At 35.8% G+C, this 26591-nt stretch overlaps 1 protein-coding gene across 2 annotated transcripts; it reads right to left on the reverse strand.

The window, feature by feature from the left end:
• Positions 1–460: 460 nt before the first annotated feature.
• On the reverse strand, positions 461–26487 carry GSKIP (GSK3B interacting protein). 2 transcript variants are annotated; one of them, XM_074291359.1, is made up of 3 exons: positions 26405–26487; positions 5366–5621; positions 461–2136 (listed from the first exon to the last, which is right to left on the reverse strand). In XM_074291359.1, exons 2-3 carry the CDS (start codon positions 5618–5620, stop codon positions 1975–1977), a joined length of 417 nt encoding a protein of 138 aa, XP_074147460.1. In that variant the 5' UTR covers position 5621; positions 26405–26487; the 3' UTR covers positions 461–1974. The 2 variants fall into 2 exon arrangements, with proteins under 2 accessions (XP_074147460.1, XP_074147461.1); XM_074291360.1 differs by lacking the exon at positions 26405–26487 and adding an exon at positions 7335–7458.
• Between the last annotated feature and the right edge of the window lie 104 nt (positions 26488–26591).

Genomic DNA, 26591 nt, shown 5'->3' on the forward strand with positions numbered 1-26591 from the left:
TTGTTCAATCTTAAAACTAATAAGTTTATTTTTTTATTAAATATAGCTTTTTCAAAAACCTGAAGAAAACACAATCTCCTTTAAAAACTTTCTGAATGAATTCTTCAAATAGCTAAGGCAAAGTTGAAATCTGTAATGACTAAAATTCTTATGTATGCCAACAAAGGCTACTAACATTTTATAGTGCTCCAAGGTTTACAAAGTGCTTTCTTTGCAACTGGTGTGAGATAGGAAGTGCAACCCATATTTTATAGATCCAAATCAACATAATTTTAAATTAAAATCAACAGTGAAGAGTCTACAAATTGAATAAATCAATCTCTCTTTCTCAAAGACTAGCAACCAAATTAATCCTTCTAACACATAATTAAAGAAATGTGGAATTGTTACATGAGAACTAATGAGCCCTGAAACAACTCATAAAATCATCAATTTCAATTTTCTCCAAGCAAAAAACCCATTTTTCTTCATACTTTAACTAAAAATAAGAAAACATTTATTGAGATATATCAATTTTTTACATTTAGCCTGAAAATGACCATGAGAAATTTTAAGTCATTGAAAAGAAAGCTACATATGTTTGAATCCTCTGAAATTTAACAAAAGCATTCTAATAATTGTCAATAATAATCGACTACAAAAAGTTAATTTTACTTTGCTCTGGCCTATACAAATTAATATTTAGTCAGAACAAAAAGGAATACGTTTCATTATTAAACTAAGAATAACACTTTGCAAATTCAGGAGACTCAGGAAACTTGAATTGAATTTTACTTCTACTATGGTTTTAGCTGATTATTTAAAAACCAATCCCCATTGTTCCCATCCAACATGTACCTGAAAACACATAGCAGCATGATTCAGTTAAAATAAACTTACAAATATTAGTACTTGTAGTAAAATACAAAATACAGAGTATCCTTTTTCCAAATATTAGTCTTTGAATGCTTCATATGTCCTTTGGTTTCAAACCTATACAATGCATTATTACATTGTAGATTTAGCATTGACACAAAACACTGTACACTTGAAGGGAAAGAGGGAAGCATCATAGGATACCAAAGGACTACATTTTAGAAAGTAAACATTGAAGCAAAAATACTTTTGATTATATAAACACTGTACATTATGTAAACAAACATTCAGAAAAATAAGAATCAACATGGGCCAAAATATTGTTTCCTAGGAAAACAGATTATAACATCTTTTTAACAATGCAATTTCATGATGTTCTTTATTAAGAAAAAAAGATGGAGCCTATTTTTATTCTGTGCTTAGGTATTTTAGAGATTAGATAGTAATTTTTACATTCATAGGCTAAAGGTTTATCCTTTTTTAGCTGGCTGACTGTTGCAAATAGGATACATAAAACTATGCTAATCCCTGTGTCATTTAGCACAATAATACTAGATAAGTTATATACAATTTTTTAAAATCAATTCACACTAATATAAATAGTTTAAGCAATTTCAAAGTTTGTGCAGGGGAAACTAGTTGATGATTTGTTCCCTGTAAGGCCAGTAGCAAAATAATCACTACAAATTCAGTCCAAGCTAATATTGAACCCCTGATTTAGCAAGCTGGATTAAAATTGTAGAGAATTAATTAGAATGCCAATTTTATTAGGCAACTCTAGAATTCCACATGTAATGCTAGATGCATTAAAGCCCAGCATTTTTATAATAAAATACTGTTTTGTTTTAAAAATGCAGAAATAGTATTCCAAAGAAATCTAAACATATTCATGATCTATATCATAAATCAAGGGCTGCCAAATTCCCTAGGTGGAAGAAGTAACAAGAGCAGTTTATTATTAATACTGCTTGGAATGAGAAGCCTATATTTGAAGCAAACAGTAATGCTGAAAAACAAAACAAAAAACTATTTCATATTATATTCATTAGCAAGAATCTAGGGTCAAAATTTAAAGTTTCCAGCAGCAAGCCCAAAAGAAAGTTTATATTGTAGAATAAATTATGACTGTCCATCCTGTTTCAAAGCTTCCAATCTTCTTAGAAGTGCATTTCCGAAAGCTTCTCTGTATGCTGGACTAAGGGTATCCAACAAAGAGTATACTGTCTCATGGTAGGGAGTTTGTATATTATCATCCACCTGGTCAAAAGCATAACCCACCACCTAGGAGAGAAATGTCAATAATTAATCAAATAATTAGATACAATTGTGTTTCTTTTGCTTGATTTCTACTGAATTAATTTCTCAGTTAATAGTGAAAGACATAACAAAATATTTATGTGTCTTATGAAAGACTTGCTTCTTCTTTTTTTTTTTTTTTTTTAACTAATTTTTGGTAAAATTTGGCCTATTAAATACCAGTATTTTTATCAGTAAAATTTGCAATAATAATCTTGATTGGAAAGGAAAATATTCAAGCAAATACTATAGTATTGAAGAGGCACTTAAGAAGAATGCTCTTGAAAAATGGGATGATACAATTTTGAACTAGAAGAGAGCTAAAAGATTTTCTATTAGAGAAGCTCTAATTCTCTAAAAGCTTTTATGGGCAGCTATATGATGCAGTGACTAGAGCATGAGTCCTGGAGTCAGCAAGACCCATCTTCACGAATTCAAACCCAGCCTCAGATACTCACTAGCTGGGTGACCCTGGATAATTCACTTAACCCTGCTTGCTTCAATTTACTTATCTACCAAACGAGCTAGAAAAAGAAATGGCAAGCTCTAGTGTCTGTCAAGAAAACCTCAAAAGAGGTCACAAAGACTCAGACACAACTGAAATGACCAAAAGTTTTATTTAATATTTAAGAAAAATATAACCTAAGTGCCAAACTTGTATGGGTTCAAGCACGAGGAAAAACTCCCAAATCAGATTAAAATGCAATTGGAAAATGTTTAGCAAAATAAAAATACAATAGGACATAGACAATGATAATTCATCTTATTGTAAGTTATTACATGCTGGTCTAAGGGATCCATTTCTAGATAAGTTTGACACCAACTGCCCTAGACCATAAAACGATCTAAATAAAATTTTCTTCCTAGCACCTTTTCAACCTTTAAGAACAATGAGGTCTAACTTTTCAGCTCTTCCTAAAAAAAAAAAAAAAAAAAAAAAAAAAAAAATCAAACTAAAACAACAATAAAACCAAACCAAAGCAGAAGAAATAGTTAAAAAGGCAAACTGAAACATTTAAAACCATTTATATGTTTTTTAGTGTAATGCACCTATTTAGTATAGAGTAAATGTCAACTTCGAGATTATGGGATACACTGTTTGACAGCTGTCTTAGGTATTTGATAATTTTTTATCTGTCCATATGGAAGACAGAAACTCTTCTATCTCTCTTGTCTAATATAATACTGGATAAATATAAATAAAAAATGTTTGATGCAATTTTTGACTTTTAATTTAAAAAAAAATTAAATTAATTGAATGTTTTCATGACATTTGACTTCATACTATCCTTCAAAGGAGGTAAAGTTCAAGTTCACTGTTCCCTGTTGTTTCACAGTATATCTTTTACTTTATATTACAGCCAAACTGGAAAATTTGTCTCATGAACACATGACAGTTTTTCCCCCCCTTTCTTGTATTATGCTTTCTATAGTAATGCTAGAGGAAGAAAGAAGACTGTGCACTAAGAATCAATTAATTATATACATTTTAATTCCTCAACTAGTTTATAAACTTCCTCTGGGCGGGGCTCTTATCTATCTTCTTATTTTTTCCTAGTGCTTTAGCAGTAGTCCTTATAAATTCTTTGAGTGAATACTAAATGCTAATGATTATTAATTTCCTATAACAAAATTACAGACATTTACAGAGTTATAGACATTTAACCACAGCATATCACATCCCTCTATTAAAGCAATAATAAATTATTACAGATTTAACACTTCACGTTCAACCACATAAAAGTTCTTATTATCTGGACACTTTTGACTATGGAATATTCATCTTTATTTCAAATCACATTTGTAAATAGAGGCATTTAGAAATGAATTCACTGGATGGAAATGAAAAGTTTAAACAATTTACATTTATAAATTATGTCATTTGCTTGAATGTAGTTTTAGGGCTTTTTTCCCTTCATTTTCTGATAGAGACTTTTCAAATTACTGATATGCAAATATTTAAAGCAATGGTAGAATACTAGATAGAATAGGTAGGATGCTAGCCTTAGAGTCAAGACCTGAGGACAATCCTAGCTCTGGGATACTACAAATTCATTGTAGCATCTCTAAAATCATATAGCCCATCTATATTAAACCTTAGTGAATTAAGAACTCTTTTCTTTGAATCTGCTCTAAATATATAAGCTAATATAACAAAGGCAATATAAATATGTATGATTTCTATATCTTAACTGACAAAATAGATATACCACTCTAATTTGTGTGGGTCTTTATCACTAAAAAAGACTTGTGTGTCCATAGAGCACCAAGATAAATGACATACATTGCAAAGTAATGATAGTCTCTTATTTTAAATATTTATTAAATATTTAAAATAAGGAATTCCTTATTTAAATAAAAGAGATATAAGGGCAAAGGAAAATTCTAGAAATTACTAAGACAGCTACCTTTGATTCTATTCAGAAGTTTTGATAGTCCATTGCTCTTTAAATCAAGTGTCTAACTATCTCCAATCACAATGAGAAATTTTTTAATTACAATAAAATTATGATAATATTTACGATGAAAATTTCAGAATATAAGCACCTTGAAGACAGAAATTCTCATTTTTGCATCTGTATTGCCAGTTTTTTGAACAGTATCTATCATATGGTTGATGCTTAATAAATGATTGATAACTGATTTTTAAATGACTATGACCATATATTTTAAACTTATAGTTCTGGTTATAAAATTAGGAAACTCAGATGAGTACATTAGAGTCCACGAAGAAATGACTTTCTATGAACTTTCTTATTGTATGAAATCTCACCTTTCAGATTCTTCTCACCTCATTTAGTCTGTAGTAGTATCTCCTCTTGCTAAGGTCTCCTAAGACAAAGAGGGTTGGTCTAGATCAATAGGACGCCTCTTAGAAATTTAGAGACTTGACTTTCCCTTGTGACTTAAAATTAGAGTCTGAACCCAAGTATACAAGATGTCACCCAATGAGAAATTAACTTATCTAATAAGCAAGACTATTAATGCAGTCTTGCTGACCATTCAACTGTGGATGAAAATGGGACTTGAAAAAAATGATAGGCAGTGATAATAAACCTAAACCAAATGTTCCTTCAAAGTTTTAAATTTCCCTGTGATTACCCAGAGATTTTTGAATAAAGTAATAAATCTTAAAAAAAAATTACATCCAGTACTCATATATATAAAATCTTAATCAAATAAATTTTTTTCCCTAGAAAGAAGAATGAGTTACCCTAAGCCCTGCTTCTGAGAGCTCCAGACAGTATTTGTTCCTTTCTCTTGTTTCCACATTGATATATGCAACATCATCTGAACAGGGCAGGCTTTTGGAGACAAACATGTTGCTAACAGCAAAAAGAACATCATTTACAACAGCTTCAGCTTCTAGTCTCATGTCTTTTACATCTGTTCTTTCAAAATCTTGAAATGCAGAATCTTCAATTTCCGTGTTACTGCTAAGCTCCACGTGACTATAGTCTGTTTCCATTCTGTAAAACGTAAGAGAATAAGACCTGCTTATTTTTTTGAAAAGAAATGTAAATAACTTTAACATGTTCTGATCAAACTATTATGACTTTATAATCTAACAAAATTTTCAAAAGCATTTTAAAGTCTTTTCTAAAAGTAACTCAACAGCTTATTCTTCAAAGCAATATGTACAGGTAGTTTTTTATCTTCAATACTTTCCCAATCAATCATTAAGAACAGATCAAGTGCTTATTATGTGCAAGCACTATACTCAGTGCTGGGGATACAAAAACAAGCAAAAGAAAGATAACCCATAATAGAAGAGCTGAAAAGTGGGGGAGGGGTTTCTTGAATGGGAGTTTGTTGGTGAAGTTCAAAGAAAGGGGGATGGTTGATCTGAGCCTTTCCCCAGAATGGAGGTTCTGAGAAGAACTCCCTACAGGGAAGAGGGGCTTGCAGTCGAGACCACATTATGTTTTTTCTTTACCAGCCCCTAGAATGGTACGATGTTCAGTAGCTTTAATTCTCTCTTTTTATGACGCCATTTGGGATTTTCTGGGCAAAGATATGAGTAGTCTTGTCATTTTGTTCTTTTATAGATGAGAAAACTGAGGCAAACAGGGTAAAGTAACTTGTCCAGAGTCACAGCTAGGAAGTATCTGAGTTTAGATTTGAACCCAGGAAGATGAATCTCCCAGCTTAGCACTCTATCCACTGGGCCACCTCACTGTCTTAAATGTGTATAGTGGATGGTTAATAATTGTCTTGAATTAATGAAAAAGTGACCAGAGGTCATGATATGACTCACAGAAATGTGTTTGTCTGTGAGGACAACTTGAAGGCAGCATAAAGTTGGAGGGAAAGATTGTCAATGCAGATAACCAGTAAAAGGTAGAGGTTGCTGAGGAGGATTTGTAGTGCTATGCATTACTACCCAATTTTGAAGAGTAAATGGATTGAGCTGAGCTAACCACAAACCTGATTAATACAGAAGTCAAACTACATACAGAATGGGGCAAAAGAAATAACTTTGTCCTTTTTTAGCAAGCTGTTGACTTGTGCAGGTATACAAGGCAGCTTGAAATACCTCAAATGAAAATGATACTCTTCCAGGTCATAAAAACGTAGAGAAAAATGTAATGATGTTACTCAAAGGGGCAGCAGAGTTATTAGAATCTTTTATAAGCTCTTGCTTCCTGCTAACCCCTGCCGAGAACACCAATAAAGAAAGGCTGTTTGGCTCTTTAACATCGGTCTCAACTCCATGTCTATCTGAAGAAGATTGATATGTAAGGGCCTGGCAATCAGCAATCTCGGAAAATGGGAGGTTACAAATGGCGCCCAAACAGGGATGGGATTGGTCAGGGACCTCATGAGTTTGCTTAGTCTGATCTTGGGAAGGGAGACGAGATCCCTAGATCCCAAGACTGATAAAGCAAGCCAAAAGTAGATGTCACATCACAGGAAGAGGCAGTAGGGAAAGCAGGAAGTAGACAGATTTACAGACAGAATTAGGATGTATGTTACAGAAAGCAGCAAACAAGGGAACCAAGAAGCAAAGAATTGGCGTGTTTGATAGCCCCCAGAAAGAACATGGCCCCTATTACAGTGGAAGAAATTTAAGGAATTGAAAGAGGCAATTAACACTTTCAGAGTTAAATCTCCATATGTTAAAGAGCTGCTGGCTTTCCTAGCCTCCAGCAGTTCAATTTTCCCCAGATTTTGTGGCTCACCTACATACAGGTGGCTGTTGAGAGTTCAGTAGGTAAAGGAGAAGCAGCAGGTCTTCTTATCTGGAAATTAGCTAGAGAGAATATTAATGCTCATCTCGTCCAGCTTAGATAAGGACACAAGCCTTGAGGAGAAGATAAAAAAATGTGAGAATGTTGGCTCCAATCTTTCAAACTTGAGCTTACAAGCTCCTGTGTCTGGGTGCTCTGTTGAACAAGAACCACTGCTTGATGAGGCAGTGGCCTGAGATGTCTGAAGCCTGGGATTAGGCATGATGACAATCAGTAATCTCTGAGGGAGAGGTTACAAGTAAGGATTGCCAGACCCCACAAGGGAAGATTCAACAGTCTTGTTGAGAGACAGGAAGGCAGGAATGCATAATGGATCAGAATATAAATTTGCCCATAATCATGCCCGGTGATAGACAGATTGGGTGGATGTGGATAAAGTCTTAAAAACAGGGCTTCAGGCGCCAGAGAACATTTAAAAGGTCCTTTGAAAGGACAAGGAAGGACATTGGCGAGGTCCAACCTTAGTACTTTGGAGAAGGCCGGGATATTTATGTCTTGCAGGGATTGATGGGGAAAGCCACTGGATTTCAGAAGGATTCCAGAAATCACCTTAGATCTGATCTTGATATTTGGTACCGAATATTGCTGCTGCCGCCTATGTTTTAAATGCAGATATATTTTTATATTTTTAATATTAAAGCTGATTTTATGAGCAGTCCCTGCTAAACAGAAAGGGGGATATGTTAGAGACTTTCCTTCTGAGAATTGCCATTTATGCCATGTAAGCTGGGAGGGTGGACCGGACCCAGGAGGTAGAAGGGGACTTGGTCTCTGAGGCAGGAGGATGTGTCTTACAGGTGTTAGATCCAGGTGTCTCCCTTTTGGGAATCCACCTACCAATGCTGAGTGGGCTAGGCATAGGATAATCCAAAGGAGAATAAATATAAATGCCCAGCTTTGCCTTTTATAAACTGGAGTCACATTACTTGGGAATACAGAAATGATTTGTCTCTCTGAAACAAATAGTTACATCCTAAGCATCATCAAAATGTCACTAAAAAGGAACGTGAAGCAAATTCATAAGTCAGCAAAGGATAGAGCATAATTGACCTGGTCCAAAGATGATTCATTGTAGGATCATGGATTTAGGACTGGAAGGTCCCTTTGAGCTTATTTAGTGCAATCTCCTCACCACAGAAGTGGTGAGTGGAAGAGTTATAATGTGAACTTTGGTCCTAATCCCAAAGGCCATGATCTATCTTCCCATGACACCACTTGGCTTCTTACTGTTCAATTAATGTTTAGAATTTCCAAATCATATGACTCTGCACCTTCTATCCCTTTTTCTGTAAGCCTTATCATCAATTACTACAAAAACAAAAGAGGGCTGCAAAAAACTGAAATCCCCTAAGGATTATCCTGACCAAAGAATTCATCACTGAGTGTTCAGGCTACTGCTAAAGTATCACTCTGTAAAGTGTGGTTCCCTGACAGGAAGCTGTGATTTATAAGCAGTTTCTGACTTGTAAAAACATAAAAGCATTTTCTAGCATAAGAAGAACATCTCAAAGCTTCTGAGAAACCAGCAGCACCCCCATGCTACAAAGAGGCATCAGAGTTGGATAGAGGAGTAAGAGAAATAGAGGAAAATAAACAATACAGAAAGAGACGTAAGCAGTAACTGGGCCTTTTTCCTCAAAGGGATCCATAGACACAGGACTCTTTCTGGAGGGGAATTTCATTATATATTAAAATATAAAGTGGCAGCGCTTGTTGGCATGTATTAGCTCTAGAATTACCACAGTAACGACCAAAGGAACCATAACTGATTTAATGAGCCATTCGCATTTTCACTGTACCGGCCGTGTGTACTTAGACATGCATGGCTTAATCTTTGAGACAAGCATATGCTACTGACAGGACCAACCAAAAAATAAATAAATAAAAAAATTAAAAAATAAAGTGGTGGGAATTCTATTTCTTCATGGAGTGACCACAGTTGGACTTTCTTATGTAAGGTTGTTAAGATGGACATTTCGTAGACAAAACATTTTTGCTAGCTAATAAATTTGCAAAAATTAGGATACTGTGTCCATTGGCAATTTGTTCTAGAAAGAATTTCCCGTTTTGGGGCACTGACATTTGAAGGGGACTAATAATAAGATTGTTAGAAAACAATTAGCTTAAAATAAATCTGACTGGTGATGGGAGCCTTTTCTGATATCAGGACTGTGTTAAGCAATTAACTCATGGCTAGGATTTATATCCCAAATTTACTTCTTGACAAACTTCATCTATTTTCTAAAGTTAAGTAATATATTATTTGTGCAAGATTTTAAATCTTTTCAAAATCAAAGGGGCTAATCTTCCAAAGCTAAAGGGGTCAGATCTTAATATTATACTTTAAAAATTGTAAACATGAGGGAAAGGGATGGGGAAGGGAAGAGGAGATTCATCCCTACTCCCTTAAAGTAATTCTTCCTCAGCATGACTCAAAGTCCAGCACTAAACTTATTTTCCTTTGGATATTTTCCAACTTTGCTTATCAAATGCTGTTCTGAAACTGAGGCATCCAGAGATTCCCATGTCAGATATGGTCTCATATGGGTAGAGTATGGTGGGACTATCAACTCCTTATTACCAGAAGTGATACCTCTCTCTCTCTCTCTCTCTTCCCCACCATTCCCCCTGAGGCTGGGGTTAAGAGACTTGCCCAGGGTCACACAGCTAGGAAGTGTTAAGTTTGAACTTGGATCCTCCTGAATTCAGGACTGGTACTCTATCCACTGTACCACCTAGCTGCCCCAGTGATGCCTCTCTTAATGCACTTCAAGAACATAGTATTTTTGGCTATCAAATCATATTCAAGTCATTCATGAAAACCCCCAGATCTTTTGCAAAAACAATCCTGTCTAATCATGGCTTTTGCTTCTACTTGTAAAGTATAAGACTTTACTTTTACCTTAGTAATCTTAGTAACTCTCTTAAGCATTATGAGTACCTCTTCTTTTTTCTTTCCTAATTAACCTTTTAATTGCAAAAAATTATAAAAATGGAATTTACATTCATAAATTTTGAAAAAGACTTATGTAAGGTGATATTAATTAGAATTCTATATAGAGAAATTAAAGACTTTGATGATTAAATGATGAACAAGAGACGCAGCTAGGTGATACAGTAGATAGAGCGCCGCTCTGAAGTCAGGAGGACTTGAGTTCATATCTGGCCTCAGATACATAATGCTTCCCTGGGGAAGTCATTTTGACTGAATACTAATTACTACTACCAAGAAGTTTCACAAAGAGAAAGACTAAGTCTTGGTGGGTAGAAACTGCTTGTCTTGTTTCTTTGTAAAGTTCAGATAAAATCAATTTGTAATGATAATGGAATGAAAATGACAGGCCATAGCACAAGTGGGGGGAAAAAACCAAGAAGGAAGAGAATGGGGTATCAATAATCTTCAAATATATATCTTCAGTTTTTCAATATCTTCACATTTTCTTTGAAGATATGCAGTGTGGTACAGATTTGAAGTCAAGAGAAAATTGGGTTTGTATTCTACCTTATTAGATATGTTACATTTATTTAACCTCTGAGTAGGTTAGTCCTGTTTCCTCATTTGTAAAATGAAGAATAGTATCTGTCTGATAAGGAATAAATGAAGGAAGGAATCAGCATTTATTAAGAGTTTATTATGTTCAAGGAACTGTGCTAAGTACCAGGCTTACAAATAGAAAAAAAAAATAGTCCTTACTTTCAAGGAAGTCATATTCTATTGGGAGAACAAGAACCAGTCAGTCAACATGCATTTATTTATTAAGTATCTACTAGGTTTCAGATGAGGCAGCTAAAATGCTCAGTTAATAAAGCACTAGACCTGGTATCAGGAAGAAATGAGTTCTGGTCTCAAGACACTTACTTGCTGTTACCCTGGACATGTCACTTAACCTCTTTTGTTTTAATGCACTGGAAAAGGAAATGGCAAATTGTCACCTTTGCCAAAAAAAAAGAGCACATAGAATCACAAAGAATCAGACATGATCTGAATGAATGTACAATATTCCAGGTCAGTGCCTGGCTAAATGCTGAGGACAAAAAGAAAGGCAAAAAAATTAGTCCTGGGCTTAAGGAGCACACAAGGAATTAGAAAAACACGCATGAAAGGTTTGCAAAATTTCAGCTTCAAGCCATGTTAAGGTCCTCTATTCTTAGGATGCATATAGTAATGCTTCCTCTTTAAATGTCATCTTCAGGGATAAAATCTTATCAATTTATAATGTTAAGCCAAAGACTTCAGTGACAAAAACTTTCTTTTCTGAATCTTCAACAGATGTGGCTACAGAACCAGTAGTAGCTGACAGAAGGCATTTTCACAGGATACACTTGTCATTCCTGGTCTGCCTCATACATAGCTGGAGGTGATGGCTTGATTTGCTCAGCATATGCGGGCTCCCATGTCTCTCTCAGGATGCTGGAACCTGTCTATTTTAGGTAGGTTGGCTTGCCCATATTTTGATTGGCAATGAGTTGGCTATTGGTGATTGTGAATACTGCTTTCTCTATGAGTTTCCTCCCCAGAAGATGGCTCTGAGAGACTGGATAGAAGCAGGACCAGAAGTCACTCTGGGGCTCCCGTTGGTAGGCATTGGTCAGCAGGCATTGCTGGGAAGAGGGATTCTTTTCCAGTGATTTCTCCTTGAATTATGGCTGCAGGGGCAGGACTGGAAACAGTTCTAGTCTAGTAGACATTGTTATTGCCAAGGCTCTTGGGCTCAAAGTCCTTACCTGACTGTCTCCATCAAGATTTGAGAAGAAATAATGGCAATAGTAACCTTACTTAACTGGCACACAATGCCTTGTCTATCTTTCGGTGTTCTTTGGTATTATACCTAGGCTAGCTTGCCTACTAACCTGTATGAAGTAATTTATGTAGTGAAATTTAACATTATATTACTCAACTTTAAAGATTTAATACTTTTTATATGCATTGCTTGCTATATGTTCTTGAAGGGTGGGGCACACAAGAGATTAAAAAAGACTAGATCCTTCCCCTCATCCAATTTCTGTTCTAGTTTTCTTCTTTTCACATTCCATCTTGGAACCTAGATTTCTGTAGATGATAAAGAGGATTCTAAAGGACAAAAGAGATTAGGCAGGGGGGAGGAAAAGGACTGAGGGTAAGTTAAATAGGTATCAAGATGTGAGAAAAAGGGAGCAGAACAATGATGTTTTCAGATAACTGGGATTAGAGGAGCTGAAATTTGTTAGGCAATATTCTGAATATAAAATGCCTTGAGGCCAGAAACAGACTCATTTTTATCTTTTTATCCTCTTAGTAAACATTTGTTAATTGAGCACTAGATCAGGACTTCTACACTTAATCAATTTCTGTCAGCCTCAATTTCTTCATGTGTAAAACAAGGATAACCCTAATTATCAGGATTGTGAGCATAAAGTAAGTTAGTATTTGCAAAGCAAAAAACCATACATTGGGGCAACTAGGTGGTGCAGTGGATAGAGAACACTGGCCCGGAAGTCAAGGGGACCTGAATTCAAATTCGGCATCAAACACAACACTTTCTAGTTTCGTGACCCTGGAGAAGTCACTTAATCCCAATTTACTCACCAAAACAAAAACAAAAACCACAACACTGTAGAAATGCTATTATTATGTTTATTTGTGTGTTTATTCTTCCTATCTTTCACAACCTGGCCCCAAGCCATCTTTCTAGGCTCATAGAACATTACAGTACTCTGAAATTCTATCAAATAGACCTTCGTTTTTCACACTGGGTGGCACCCATTTTTTCAGTCATGTTATTCTACATGCCTAAAGGCATACTCTCACTTTCCTCTTCTCTTCAACATATAATGTAAACACTACTTTCTCTATGAAGGCTTTCTAGATTCCCAACTGGGAAGTGTTCTTTAATTGTTTTTTTTTTCCCCTCTTTTTCTGAGACACTTAACACTTCCTAGTTGTGTGACCCTAGGCAAGTCACTTAACCTCAGCCTCAAAAAACAAAACAAAACAAAAAAAACTTTCTCTGCTTGAAGAAAATGCTGCACTTTGTTGACCAGAATTCTTTTCACTGGGAAGTCTTCATAAAATAATTCTTTGAAAACTTCTATGTTTTTAAAACGTTATTCCCCTGCCTTCAAAAAGAATGCTTACTTTTGCTGGAAAACAGACTCTAGAAACCAAGTCTGTGTCTCCTAGTTTTAAGGATGTATATATATATATCATTTGGCCAATTGTCCTATTTTTTAATTAATTGAATCAAGAAATTTGATGGAGAACTGAATGGTGCTTGTTGACATTGTTGACTCTTGAAGTTGAGTAATTTTTCTTTACCTCTAGTTTTGGAGTTTTTGATGATAACATATATGGTTTCTTCTGTTAGGATTACAAGGTGCTAACTCAGGTTGTCTAAACAATTCTCTAGCTCAGAATTCACACCTTTAGTTCAAACCTTTAAAAGAAGTTTACACTTTTAGACTTCTGAAAAGGAGTTTACACATTTAAAGGAGTTTTCACCTTTAAAAGGAGCAAGTTCATTGGCTGTAGGAATTCTCACAAGCCCATTCTCTTGGAGGACAAAAGAAGGCAACATTGAGTCTGAAGAGCAGTCTAGACTGGGACATTGAGTTGGGACGGCTGTCTGGATTGAGTCAAAGAGAAGACGTCTAGCAATCCCACACTTTTGGAGGGGAAGGTTCCAGAAGCCTCCCAAGAAACCTGCTCTCAGAGGAAAAGATTCACAGAGAAAAGAATCTCCTCCCAGAGAAGGATTATAACTGAAGAGACTATCAGAACATTACATTCTTCCTGTTGAATTTTTTTTACTTGCAAGTATTATTTTGGGCAATTTGCCTTCAACAAGGATTACTTTTTCACGTACTGCTATCAAAATTTTTAGGCTATCTTCTGAGTCAATTTTTCGTTCTACTGTATCACTTCTTATTTTTGCTGTTTCTAGTATTATTTTGTCTTACAGTGATGTTCTTTTCTGTATAATTTCCTTTTACATCCTTACAAGTTTCTTTGACTTAAACCATGTCTTCCTTCAGTTCTAACTCTATCCATACCAGTTTAACCCTTAAGCAATTCTTGAGTTGCTTTAGTGTTCAACAGGATTCAGACTGCTGTTAAAATTAAAATGAATGTTAACTCTTTGTAGTGTCATTTTCATTGTAATGGGTTTTTCTTTTGTTTTCAAATCTGACTTGATTACTCAGCCAACTTTGGGAGAGAGGGCTTGGGCTCTTTTTTAGGAAATCACTGGCTCCCCTTTGAACTGGAGCACAAACCTTAAACCCCCTTCCATATTTTTTGTTTTTTTCCACAAGCCTATTATTCTATAGCATTAGATATAACTAAACAAAACACAATCAATAATGGGAGCTGTCAGCAATGTTAAAAGCTGAAATTATGAGAACTTCAAAGAGGAGATAACAGGGGGTTAAGTGGTGATAAGAATGAGTATAAAGTGAAAGGAATAATTTTTTTTTATATTATTAAAGCTTTTTATTTTCAAAACATATGCATAGATATTTTCAACATTCATCCTTGCAAAATCTTGTGTTCCAAATTTTTTTTCTTCTTCTCTTAGAGGGCAAGTAATTTAATATATGCAACATATGCAATTCTTCTATACATATTTCCATAATTATGCTGCCCAAGAAAAATCAGATCATAAAGAGAAAAATGATAAAGAAAACAAAATGCAAGCAAACAACAACAACAAAAAGAGTGAAAACACTACATTGTGATCCACACTCAATGCTCACAGTCCTCTCTCTGGGTGCAAACGGCTCTCATCATCACAAGGTCACTGGAAATGGGCTGAATCATCTCATTGTTGAAAAGAACCATATCCATCACAGTTGATGATTACATAATCTTGTTGCTGTGTATAATGTTCTCTTGTTTCTACTCACTTCACTTAGCATCAGTCCATGGAAGTCTCTCCAGGCCTCTCTGAAATTATCCTGCTGATTGTTTCTTATAGAACAATTAACCTTCCACTTTATTCATATACCATAATTTATTCAGTCATTCTCCAACTGATGGGCATGCACTCAGTTTCCAGTTTCTTGCCACTACAAAAAGGACTGTCACAAACATTTTTTGCACATATGGATTTCTTTCCCTCTTTTATGATCTCTTTAGGATACAGAAGCAATAGAGACACTGTTGGATCAAAATTTATGTACATTTTGACAGCTCTTTGGGCAGAGTTAGAAATTGCTCTTCAGAATAGTTGGATCAGTTCATAGTTCCACCAATAATATATTAGTGTCCCAGTTTTCCTACATCCCCTCCAACATTAACCATTATCTTTTCCTTAGCCAATCTGAGGTGTGTAGTGGGTACCTTAGAGTTGTCTTAACTTGTATTTCTCTGATCAATAGTGATTTAGAGCACCCTTTCTAGTTTCAATTTCCTCATCTGAAAATTGTTCATATCCACTTGGAGAATGGCCTAAATTCTTATAAATTTGAATCAATTCTCTATGTATTTTAGAAATTAGGCCTTTATCATTACCTTTGAATGCAAAAATTTTCTCCCAGTTTATTGCTTCCCTTCTAATTTTGTCCTCATTGGCTTTGTTTGTACAAAAACTCTCTAACTTAATATTTCCATTCCCTAATATACTCCAGTTCTTCTTTGACCACAAATTCCTTCCTTCTCCACAGATCTGAGTAGACTATCCTTTGTTCTTCTAATCTACTTATAACATCATTCTTTGTCTAAATCATGAACCCATTTTGACCATATCTTGGTATGGGGTGTTAGTGTAGGTCAACATATATTTTCTGTCATGCTAATTTCTAATTTTCCCAGTAATTTTTGTCAAATATTGAGTTCTTATCCCAGAAACTAGGATCTTTGGGTTTATCAAACACTAGATTACTATAGTCATTGACTATTGTGTCTTCCACTGATCAACTATTTTTTAACCTGTACCAAATGGTTTGGATTACCTCTGCTTCATGACAGTTTTTGGTTTAGTACAGCTAGGCCACCTTCATTTGCATTTTTCCCATTAATTTGCTCAAAATCCTTGCCCTTTTGTTCCTCTAAATGAATTTTGTTATTTCTTTCTAGCTCTGTAAAATAATATCTTGGGAGTTTGATTGGTACAGCACTGAATAAATAAATTCATTTAGAGAATATTGTAATTTTTTATTATATTTGCCATGAACACTTGATATTTTTCCAGTTGATTAGATCTGACTTTGTGTGGAAAGTGTTTCTATTTTATATTGTCTATAGTTATTTTAAATGAAATTTCTCTTTGTATCTCTTGCTGCTGGACTTTGTTGGTTACATATGAAAATGCTGATGAGTTATGTGAATTTATTTTGTATCCTGCAACTTTGCTAAAGTTGTGAATTGTTTCTAGTAGTTTCTTAGTTGATTCTCTAGGATCATCTAAGTATATCATATCATCTGTAAAGAATGATAAATTGGTTTCCTACTTTAATTCCTTTAATTTCTTTTTCTTCTCTTATTGCCCAAGCTAACATTCCTAATACAATACTGAATAGTAATAGTGATAGTGGGCAACCATGTTTTACCCCTGATCTTATTGGGAATGGTTCTAATTTATCTTCATTATATATGATGCTTGATGATGGCTTTAAATAGATGTTATTGATCATTTTAAGGAAAACTCCATTTATTTCTATACTCTCTAATGTTTTTAATAGGAATGAGTGTTAGATTTTGTCAAATGCTTTTTCTGCCTCTACTGAGATAATCATATAATTGGTTAGTTATTTATTTAGTCAATTATGCTAATAGTTTTCCTAATATCGAACCTAAAATTGAGCCCCACATTCCTAGTATAAATTCTATTTGGTCATGGTGTATTATCCTGGTGATAACTTGCTGTACTCTTTGCTAATGTTTTATTTCAGATTTTTGCATCAATGTTCATTGCAATCGAAATTGGTCTATGATTATCTTTGTTTTGACTCTATCTGGTTTAGACAATATGACATAAAAATAATTTGGTAGGATTCCTTCTTTCCCTATTTTCCCAAATGTTCTCCAAATGTTTGGTTGAATTCACATGTAAATCCACCTGGCCTTGGACAAATTTCTTAGGGAATTGATTAATAACTTGTTCATTTTTTTTCTAAAATGGAACTATTTAAGTAATTTATTTCCTCCTGTTAATCTGGGACATCTATCTTTTTGTAAGTATTCATCCATTTCACTTAATTATCAGATTTACTGGCATATAGTTGGGCAAAGTAGCTCTAATTTCCTCTTCATTGCTGGAAAGTTCACCCTTTTAATTTCTGATACTGAGAAATTGATTTTCTTCTTTCTTTTTTCTAGTCAAATTGACTAATGATTTATCTAATTTGTTCATTTTTTTTCATAAAATCAATTCTTAGTTTTATTAGTTCAGTAATTTTCTTACTTTCATTTTTACTAATCTCCCTGTTTTAATTTTGGATTTCCAAATTTGGTATTTAATTGGGGGTTTTTAATTTGTTTTTTTTTTCTCTAACTTTTTTTTTTTTCAACCATATTACTTCTTTTCTTTAATTGATTTTTTTATATGATGTTTGTAGAAAAGTTTACAAAAAGTAACAAAAGAAGATTATATATAAAACCATGAACTTATATAATTTTAGGTTTATTGATGTTTTGTTCTTTTATCACCAACATTTACAGACTACTCCCGTTTCTTGAAAAGTTTCTTTTTTTTTTTTTTAATTTAATTTTTATTTTATTTTATAAGTATAACTTTTTTTTTGACAGTACATATGCATGGGTAATTTTTTACAACATTATCCCTTGCACTTACTTCTCTAACTTTTTTTTTTAGTTATATGCTCATTAATTGATCTTTTCTTTCTCTATTTTATGCAAATGAGAATTTAGAGCTATAAGACTTCCCCTAAGAACTGCTTTGGCTTACTCCCATCAATTTTGGTATGCTGTCTCATTATTGACTGTTATGGGCCAGAACTCTGAACTTGAAACAAAGGATTCTTACAAGGTACTAAGTCAGTGGAATTGATAGGGACAATAGTTATCTAATTTAGTATGGTTCAGTATGATTGATTTAATCCTACATGGAGATGATATGGGCCAGAACTTGAAACAAGGAACTATGTGGAATTGAGGAGACACGGTTAAGTCTAGTTTAGCACTGATTTAATCCTACAATAAATAATGGTTTCCTAGTGATATAATGATTGTTGTATACTCATTGTGGAACACATAAGTGAAAAGCTTTCTCTGCCAGAAAGGACAAGTGCACTAGAACCTCTTGGAGGCTGAGACAGTTTCATTCCATCTTCTACTTATGTTGTGGCTGGAGGTGGCTGAAAGCACAAACCCTTGGAAGTCAGCGAGATTTAGAAGCCAGAGAAGGCAGGCAGGAGCTCAAGCTCCCATTCAAACCAAGGAGAGAGTTAGGCCTCCAAAAAAACTAGCCAAGCCCCAGGAAAGGAGACAAGACTTGGAAAGAGACAATAAAGGATTTGGACCTTAATCTCTGGATGCGTTTGTGGCGATTACTGAACAGAAAGGAAGGCTGCTTCCAGAGACCCCAAGAAACCTCAACAGAGAATATTACATTTTAGACAGAATATTACAATCGACATTCTCTTGAATGAAATTATCATTTGTGTCTATAATTTGTTGTATCACCCACTCATTCTTTAGGATCAGATTAGTTTCCAATTAATTTTTTGGTCTGTTTTTCCTGGCCCTTTATTACATATAATATTTACTGCATTGTGATCGGAAAAAGATTGCATTTATTATTTCTACCTTTCTGCATTTGATTTTGAGGTTTTTATGCCCTAATACATGGCCAATTTTTGTAGGAGGAATAATTCTTTCTAAGTTTGGCAGTGAAAGGGTATAAGCAAATATTGGGATCTGTATCTTGCTTTTCTGACATGACAACTCAAAAATAAAAAAAAATCTCTAAAGTTAAAAGGAGGAGTTACATTTTCCTTTCCATTAGTAGTTCTTTTAAGCCCTCTCATATTTTGTTCTTGCTTCTAGGTTGATGAAATCAACAATACAATTTTGGGCTAATAATGACAAAGCTCTGCATCAAGGCTGATTAATTCACCTATACCTCATGTTCTATTAGTTAAAACTAATAGAAAATTGCTACTGAGCCTAAAGAGTAAGTGACTCTAAGTTTTAGAGAAGGGGGCTTATTTTCTTAAAAGAATCTCCTTGTAGACACGTGTCTGTTGTTAATTCTAGGAAATTTTAGCTAAATTATGAAGTTTGAGTAAGGGCAATAGATTGAAGAGCTGTTCAGTTCAAATGAAGGGTTTTTATTTTTTAAGGAAGGAGGGATAATAGGGAAGGGAAAGAGGGAAAACTTGGACTTCTTATTTTGTTTAGGGTGGAAATGCATCAGCCAAATATGTATGAGCTTGATCCCAAGACTAAAGGGAATAGAAACTTATTGTTTTTTTGACCTTTGCTGGTTTTTCTCTTCTTTAGATAGATCTCTATTTGCAGAGGCTTACTATGCTGGTATTAGATTTAATATGGACACCCAATCTACCTGAATCTTTATAAAGCTCAAACTCTGGAACCCAAGAATCACCAGCTTCAGTCTCCAAATTACAACTTGAACAGCTGAAGATTTTTTTTTAAAGATAAAGTCAATTTAAATCTATCTGATCCATCAAGAAATGATTCAGTAGATCAGTAATAAAACAGAAAAAAGGATTTATTGAAGGAGTAAGCTATTGGAGAAAGAAAAAGGACACAGAAGATAACTACCTCTTCCTCATATACACAATCAAGGAGAGCAATTATAAACTTGTAGAGGGTTTTTGAATTGTGGAGTAGAGGTAAGTAGATTTTCTTTAAAGTTGTAGGGAAATTGTATGTTTTGAGAAACAAGAGTTGGCATGGCACTAGGAACTTGAGGAAGGCACCAGTTAAGGGAAGTGGGATAGTCAATCCAGTAAGAATAAAAAGACTGGTATGTAACAATGATTAGATAGCATGAATCTGGGGGCAGTTGTTTGCCCTTAGTTCTGAGATGAACTTGACACCAAGGAGGTGATATCATGACATGCAAATGAACTGGATTTGAATGAGGGTTACTTTCTGCACCAGAACCACCTTGGGTCTAGTGGCAAGATCACAAAGACTGAAGATGGCCCTGAATACAATGAGAGACTTGGCCTTTTTAAAGCTAAGGTCCTTACCAGGTCTCAGTTTGACTGAGGCAATACTGATTTGGTGAGTAAGGAATAGTAAAAAATAAAGAGTTAAATAAATAAATAAAAAGGAATGGATTCTGGAGGGGAAGACCCTCAGAGTTTCTGATCAAAATACCAATTGTTATTTACATTTACTCAGGCAATCAGGGCCAATACAAAGACCAAATAGGCTTGATCTGGGACCTTTCTTTGGCCAGTCAATGAGAGTCAGAGTGATCTGGGTTTAAGAAAGAAATCTAGCCCCTGAACCTGGAGATATCAAAGGAGGAAAAGAAGAAAAGTGTAGCTTCTACTCACAGAGGTTGTTTATCCTTTATTTTTGAAGACCATGACACCAGGGAGGTGATGTCAAGTCATGTGAGTGAGTAGTATATGAACGAGGCAAAGCTGTGCAAGGTCACAAGCCTCATTTTATTTTCTGGAATCTTGTGGGTCCAGTGGCCAGATATTAGATCAGGAAGACTGGAGATGTCCCTGGATGCAATGGGAGACCTTCGCCTTTTTAAGCTAATGTCTTTAACAGGTTTTATGTTCCTGAATTTAAATCTGACCTCAGAAACTTACTAGCTCTGTGACCATGGGCGAGTCACTTAACCTTGTTTGTCTCCTTATCTATCAAATGAGCTAAAGAAAAAAATGGCAAACTACTCCAGAGTCCTTATCAAGAAAATCCCAAAATGGGTCACAGTGAGACATAACAATATCAATTTGTAGTATGATGGATTTCCTACAAGAACATTAATTTCAGCAGAGTACATGGATGGTGGAGGGGAACCAAAGTTTAAGACTGACACAAATGACATGTCATGTAGATGTAGTACAAAAGGTAAAGCAGTTAAAAGGAAAGGACACATTACAAGTGAATTAGTCAAATTGAGGAGGTCATGATTTAAGGGAAGAAAATTAGGACAAATGAGAGGTAAGAAGTCAACTGAAATAAAAGATTGGAGGAATCAGTGGTTATAATGAAGATGAAGAATGTTTTTTTTTTTTTTTTTTTTTCTGAGGAGGGATACACAGAGAGACAAGAGATTATTATTAATAAAGAGTTCAGAATCAGAGATGTGTGGCAAGTGAGGTACAGTGAGGTAAGACACTGGTAAGTCATGGAAGTTGGAGGTTAATAAACCAGGGATGTCAAGAGTTTATTAGGAATAGCAATTTGTATGTTATTTCCAAATGAGTCTAGGGGCCTGAGTTATGGAAACACTATAATCCACATACTCAACTCCTTGAGAAAGGAAGACAAGTGACAAGGACGCAAGTAAATGACTGTAGTAATGATGTGGTTGGATGTAGTAAACAGGAAGCAAGGCTGCTGAATGATACTAAGAATGAGGCTGGAAATGTCAATGGGGTTTAAGGAATAAGCCAGCTTCTCAGTATAGTGGAAGAAATGAGTCGGTTGAATAGAGAAATATGAATTGTTTGTGGTCTTTGATCTTTAAGATTCTGATAGAGGGTTGCATTAGTAAAAATATTCATTTTGCATAGTACAGAAAGGCTATGGGGTGTTTTTGGCAGAGAATATGATTTGGTGATCTGGATCTTTAGGTAAGACATGACAAGACATGATATCATTTGATGTCAGGTCTGTAGCTAAAACTTAAGATCATAAGGGATAAGACAGTATCTCAAGACAGCTTTGTAACTCAGGTTCTCTTGGGGAGTCTATGCTTGAAACGGCTTTTGGTTCTTGCTTTTGCTTTTCTCTTCTCTCCACCTGCCACATACCTTCTGTGACAATTCTTCTTTCCCTTAACTTTCTCTCACCCAATGCTTTCATGTCTCTTCACTGCACACACATCTTTTTTAAAAAATATCATCATGGTTTCCCCAATCACTCCTATCAGAACTTGTGTATTTCATCCTATTTAATTCAACAATAAATTTTCAAACAATAACTATGTATTGTGCTAGTTGTTTTATGTTCTTAATCTATTAGCTGACAAGTGGTTAACATGAAAAACTTCTGCACTGTTTCCATGAATCTTTATTAGGTACCACACATATTTTAATAGAGAACAACAGCATTTTTTTGGTTTAATCATTCAGTCATGTCTTGACATTTTGTGATTCCACGAACCACAGGACAAATGGGCCATACTCCCTTCTACTATATCTTGAAGTCTGTCAAAACTTAATCTAATGGTAGAGATTTTCTTGTAACAGGAAAATGAAGGAGGTGTTTTTAGATGGGACTAACTACCAATGGGGAGTCTTATATCTTAAGTTCCTAATTGATTTCACAGCTTCTACTCAAATAAGGGAGTTAAATAAGATGATCTCTATGTTTTCAGCTTTTAAATCCAATATTTTTATAGGTTGGAAGTTTTTAGTTTCTATAGTTAAAAGGAACCTTGGTGTCCAGTAAGTCAAATCAATTTACCAAAGGAATTTCAACCACAAAATAACTTTGCTTGAAGAGGTCCAAAGTAGAGAAACCCACCAGAGTCCAGTTCACTTATTAGGAAGTCATTCCTTCCCTCCCCATCCCCCCCATATCAAGTCTAAATTTGTATCTTCTACCTGCTGCTCCTGATTCTGCTATCTTGGTCCAAATCTAACCCTTCTTCCATAAGACAACCCTTCAAATTCTTGAAGAAAAGCCAACACGTCTCCTGATTTTTCTCTTCTTCAGGTTACATATTTCCTTCAACTGATTCTCACATAATGTAGACTCAATGCCCTTTACCATCCTGGACATCCCACTCTGGACCTCTCCTGCTTATTCTATGTTTCAATGAATATAGTCTGAAGAGTCAAAGTACAATGAGACTACCACTTCAGTATCCCTTGAAGTTATCCCCTCTTAATGAGGCTTTCCCTTTAGCTTTCTTGGCTGCTTTATCTCACTGCTGATTCATAGAGCTTGCAATCCTCTAAAATGCCCAGATATTTTTTTTACCAAACATCATTTGTCTAGTCATGCTTCATCTGATACCTCTAAAGTGGTTTTGGTTTAGTTACAAGACTTTACTTTTATCTCTACTGAATTTCATTTTATTAACTTCAGTTACCAAGATTCTTTTGGATCCTATCACTGCCATATAGTATATGGCAACTATTCCTTTCAGCTGCAGATGTGATAAACATATCAATATCTTCACACAAGTTATGATCAAAATACTGTCACTCTCCCCCCCCCATAACCTCCCTCAACCTAACTGTAAAGAACTAACCAAGCACAGATCCTTTTTTGGGGGGGGAGAAGGAGGAATATTTTACTGAAAAACCTGCCAAATTGATACTTAACAATTATTACTTTTGAATCAAGCCATCCAATCAGTTATGAATATATTTTAAAGGATTATAGCTCTAATCTATAGTTCTCCAATTCTCCACAGGTCTAGTAAAAGATTTTATTAAAAGCATTGTTACAATCTATGTAAACATTATTCACAATATTCTCATTTCTTACTAGCTTAGGTTTCCTTAAAAGAAGGAAAAGAGATTATTTCAGCACCAACTGCTTTTGATGAAACCAGTCTCACAAACAACTAGATTGGGAAGTGATTACACAATCACCTCTAATTATGTGGCCTACATTTTGCAGAATCTGTTCTTTTTTTGAAAATTGGGACATTTACCTTTCTCCAATATTTTGTTATATTTCCCATTTGAATGATATTTTAAATATTGCTAACAAGGATTCACTAATTGCATCTTTTAGATCTTTCAGGATCCAAGAATGTGGCTCATTTGGGTTAGGTGATTTGAATTCAAGAAAAGCCAGGAACTCTATCACTATCTATTTATCGTGGTTTTCAATATTTTGGTTTAGTCCAGGTCCCTGGTCTACAGAAATAGTTAATTTCTTCTATATTCCCTGAATCCTGAGCCAGTTCTCTGGCCAAATTTAAGCAGAGTATGTAATTTCAGGTTATATGATTTCATAAGCACAGGAATAGTGAAACAGATCAAAGACCCAGTACCTAGTACTTGGGCCTTGGGGAGTTGCTTGAAGCACATAAAAGGCCCCCCAGGTAATACCAGTGGCAGGATTTGTATTCCTGTTTTTCAGAATGTAAACCCAGCAGTCCATACACTATCAAACAGCCTTTCTATACCTAAAAACTAGATAAAAGCAATCAAGTCCTTAGAAATATAAAATCATTTCAACCTTTGAACTCTAACCAAACTGGCTCTGCCAAGCTCCTAACCTTCATCAGCAATCAGTATTCAATAAATGGGAATATGACCATCACTTAACCATACTGGTGAACTATACACATAATTTCATTTCCACCTTTTAGTTTTCCTTGAAGACAGCTTAAAATTTCAAGTTCTATATGATTTCTCCATTTACTAGTGCCTTCCCCTACTCTGTATATATTTTCTTTGTGCTTCATTTCTACATTTTTCTATCCCCGTTCCCTTTCACCAGAATGTGAACTCTTCCAAGGTAAATACTGTTTTTGTCTTTTGCATCCGAAAACAGCCCAGTACTTGGTACACAGCAGGCTCCTAATGAATGCTTGTGGGAGGACAAAAAACCCTTCCTCTCAACTTTACAAATGACACAGAATCCCTGAACAACAAATGCAGATTTAGTGTGCCAACTGACCTGGGGTCATCTCTAAATTTCTTCATTTTATTGCCCACAGAGATTAAGTGATTTGCCCAAAAGAATACGGCTATTAAATCAATGAACTTCGACTTAAACCCAAGTAGACCCAGCACATATTTTGGTCATTCATGACGTGATTTTCCCATGGTTCCATAGCTGCTGAGAAATCTGAGGCAGGACTACCTATCCCCGTGGCCCATTGCTCCTATCTCCACATCCAGCCCTCAGTGCATCACATAACAGCGCTAATACCCTTCTGCAGCTGGCACTGAGAAGACCCAAGTCGTACCTTTGCCATGACTAGTGGGCAAATCACTTATTAAACACTTGGGTTCCTCCCCTGTAGAAGGGCACTAACCACACTTGCCCGATGTCCTCTTCGGGGTTGCTCTGAGAATCTTTTCTACAAACGTGAGCAGTTGTAGTTTACACAACTACGGGATGGTTCTTCCTTAACCCGGTTTGACACTGGACGGTCCAAAGATTACAGAGACCCTTATATGCACGGAGCACGATACTCCTTCCTGCTTTTCGGAGGAGTAAGCGGCTTTTCTTGCATGCAGAGGGTTGGTAATACAGGTGGAGGAGGAGCACAAATAAAAGAAATCTTACTATGGAGGGAAGTGAGGAGAGGGAAGTTTGCAAACCTAAAAACGTAGTTACTTTGAATTTAACTCAACAATGCATTATTAAGAGGCTAGTGAGTAAGACAACTCCGGCTCTCCAGCAACTTACATTTAAAGTGACAAAAAACAACAGCTACCCGGCAAAACAGAGGCACGACGTGTTTTGGGGGAGAGGTCAGGGAAGAAAGGGTAATCGGTAAGGACCTCCAGGAAGGGCGGCATTTGAGTCTTAAATGAGGTAGAGGGATTCCAAGAACCAGAAGTGAGGAAGGAGATCGCGGTAGACACGGGGTGCAAGCCGGGCAAAGGCATGGAGGCAGGAGGTGGAGAGCTGGGGAAGAGAAATAGCGAGTAGGCCAGTGGAGGGGAGGAGGAGTAACGTGGATCACGTTGGAACGGGGTTATTAAAGGCTTTAAATGCCAAATGTGCGTAGTTTTAATTATTGCCCCGGCGAGCGCCGAGGCCGATTTAAAAGGAGCGGGCCCAGGCCGAATCCTTTTCCTTCCCTAAAGCATTTGGGGTATTCTAGGAAAAAGGAGGCGATTTCAACCAGCCAGTTTCCTGGAGCACTCACACTGTCTTCCCCAATCCCCTCCAGGGCTGGGCCTGCCAGACCAACCCACGGACTCACCTGCGCTTCGCCGCGCGCGACCTCCTCTCCCTCCCGCCTTCGCGCTCTGAGCAGCAGCCGGCGAACTCTCGCGCTTCCCATTCCCCTCCTGCCTCGGCCCCGCCTCGTCCCGCCCGCTCGAATCCGGAAGCGCCTCAGGGGTTCTCATTCTCCCCGCCCCTCCGCCTCCTTCTCACCCGCCTCTGTG

This window comes from Sminthopsis crassicaudata, chromosome 2 (assembly GCF_048593235.1).
Source record: "Sminthopsis crassicaudata isolate SCR6 chromosome 2, ASM4859323v1, whole genome shotgun sequence".
Lineage (NCBI taxonomy): Eukaryota > Metazoa > Chordata > Mammalia > Dasyuromorphia > Dasyuridae > Sminthopsis > Sminthopsis crassicaudata.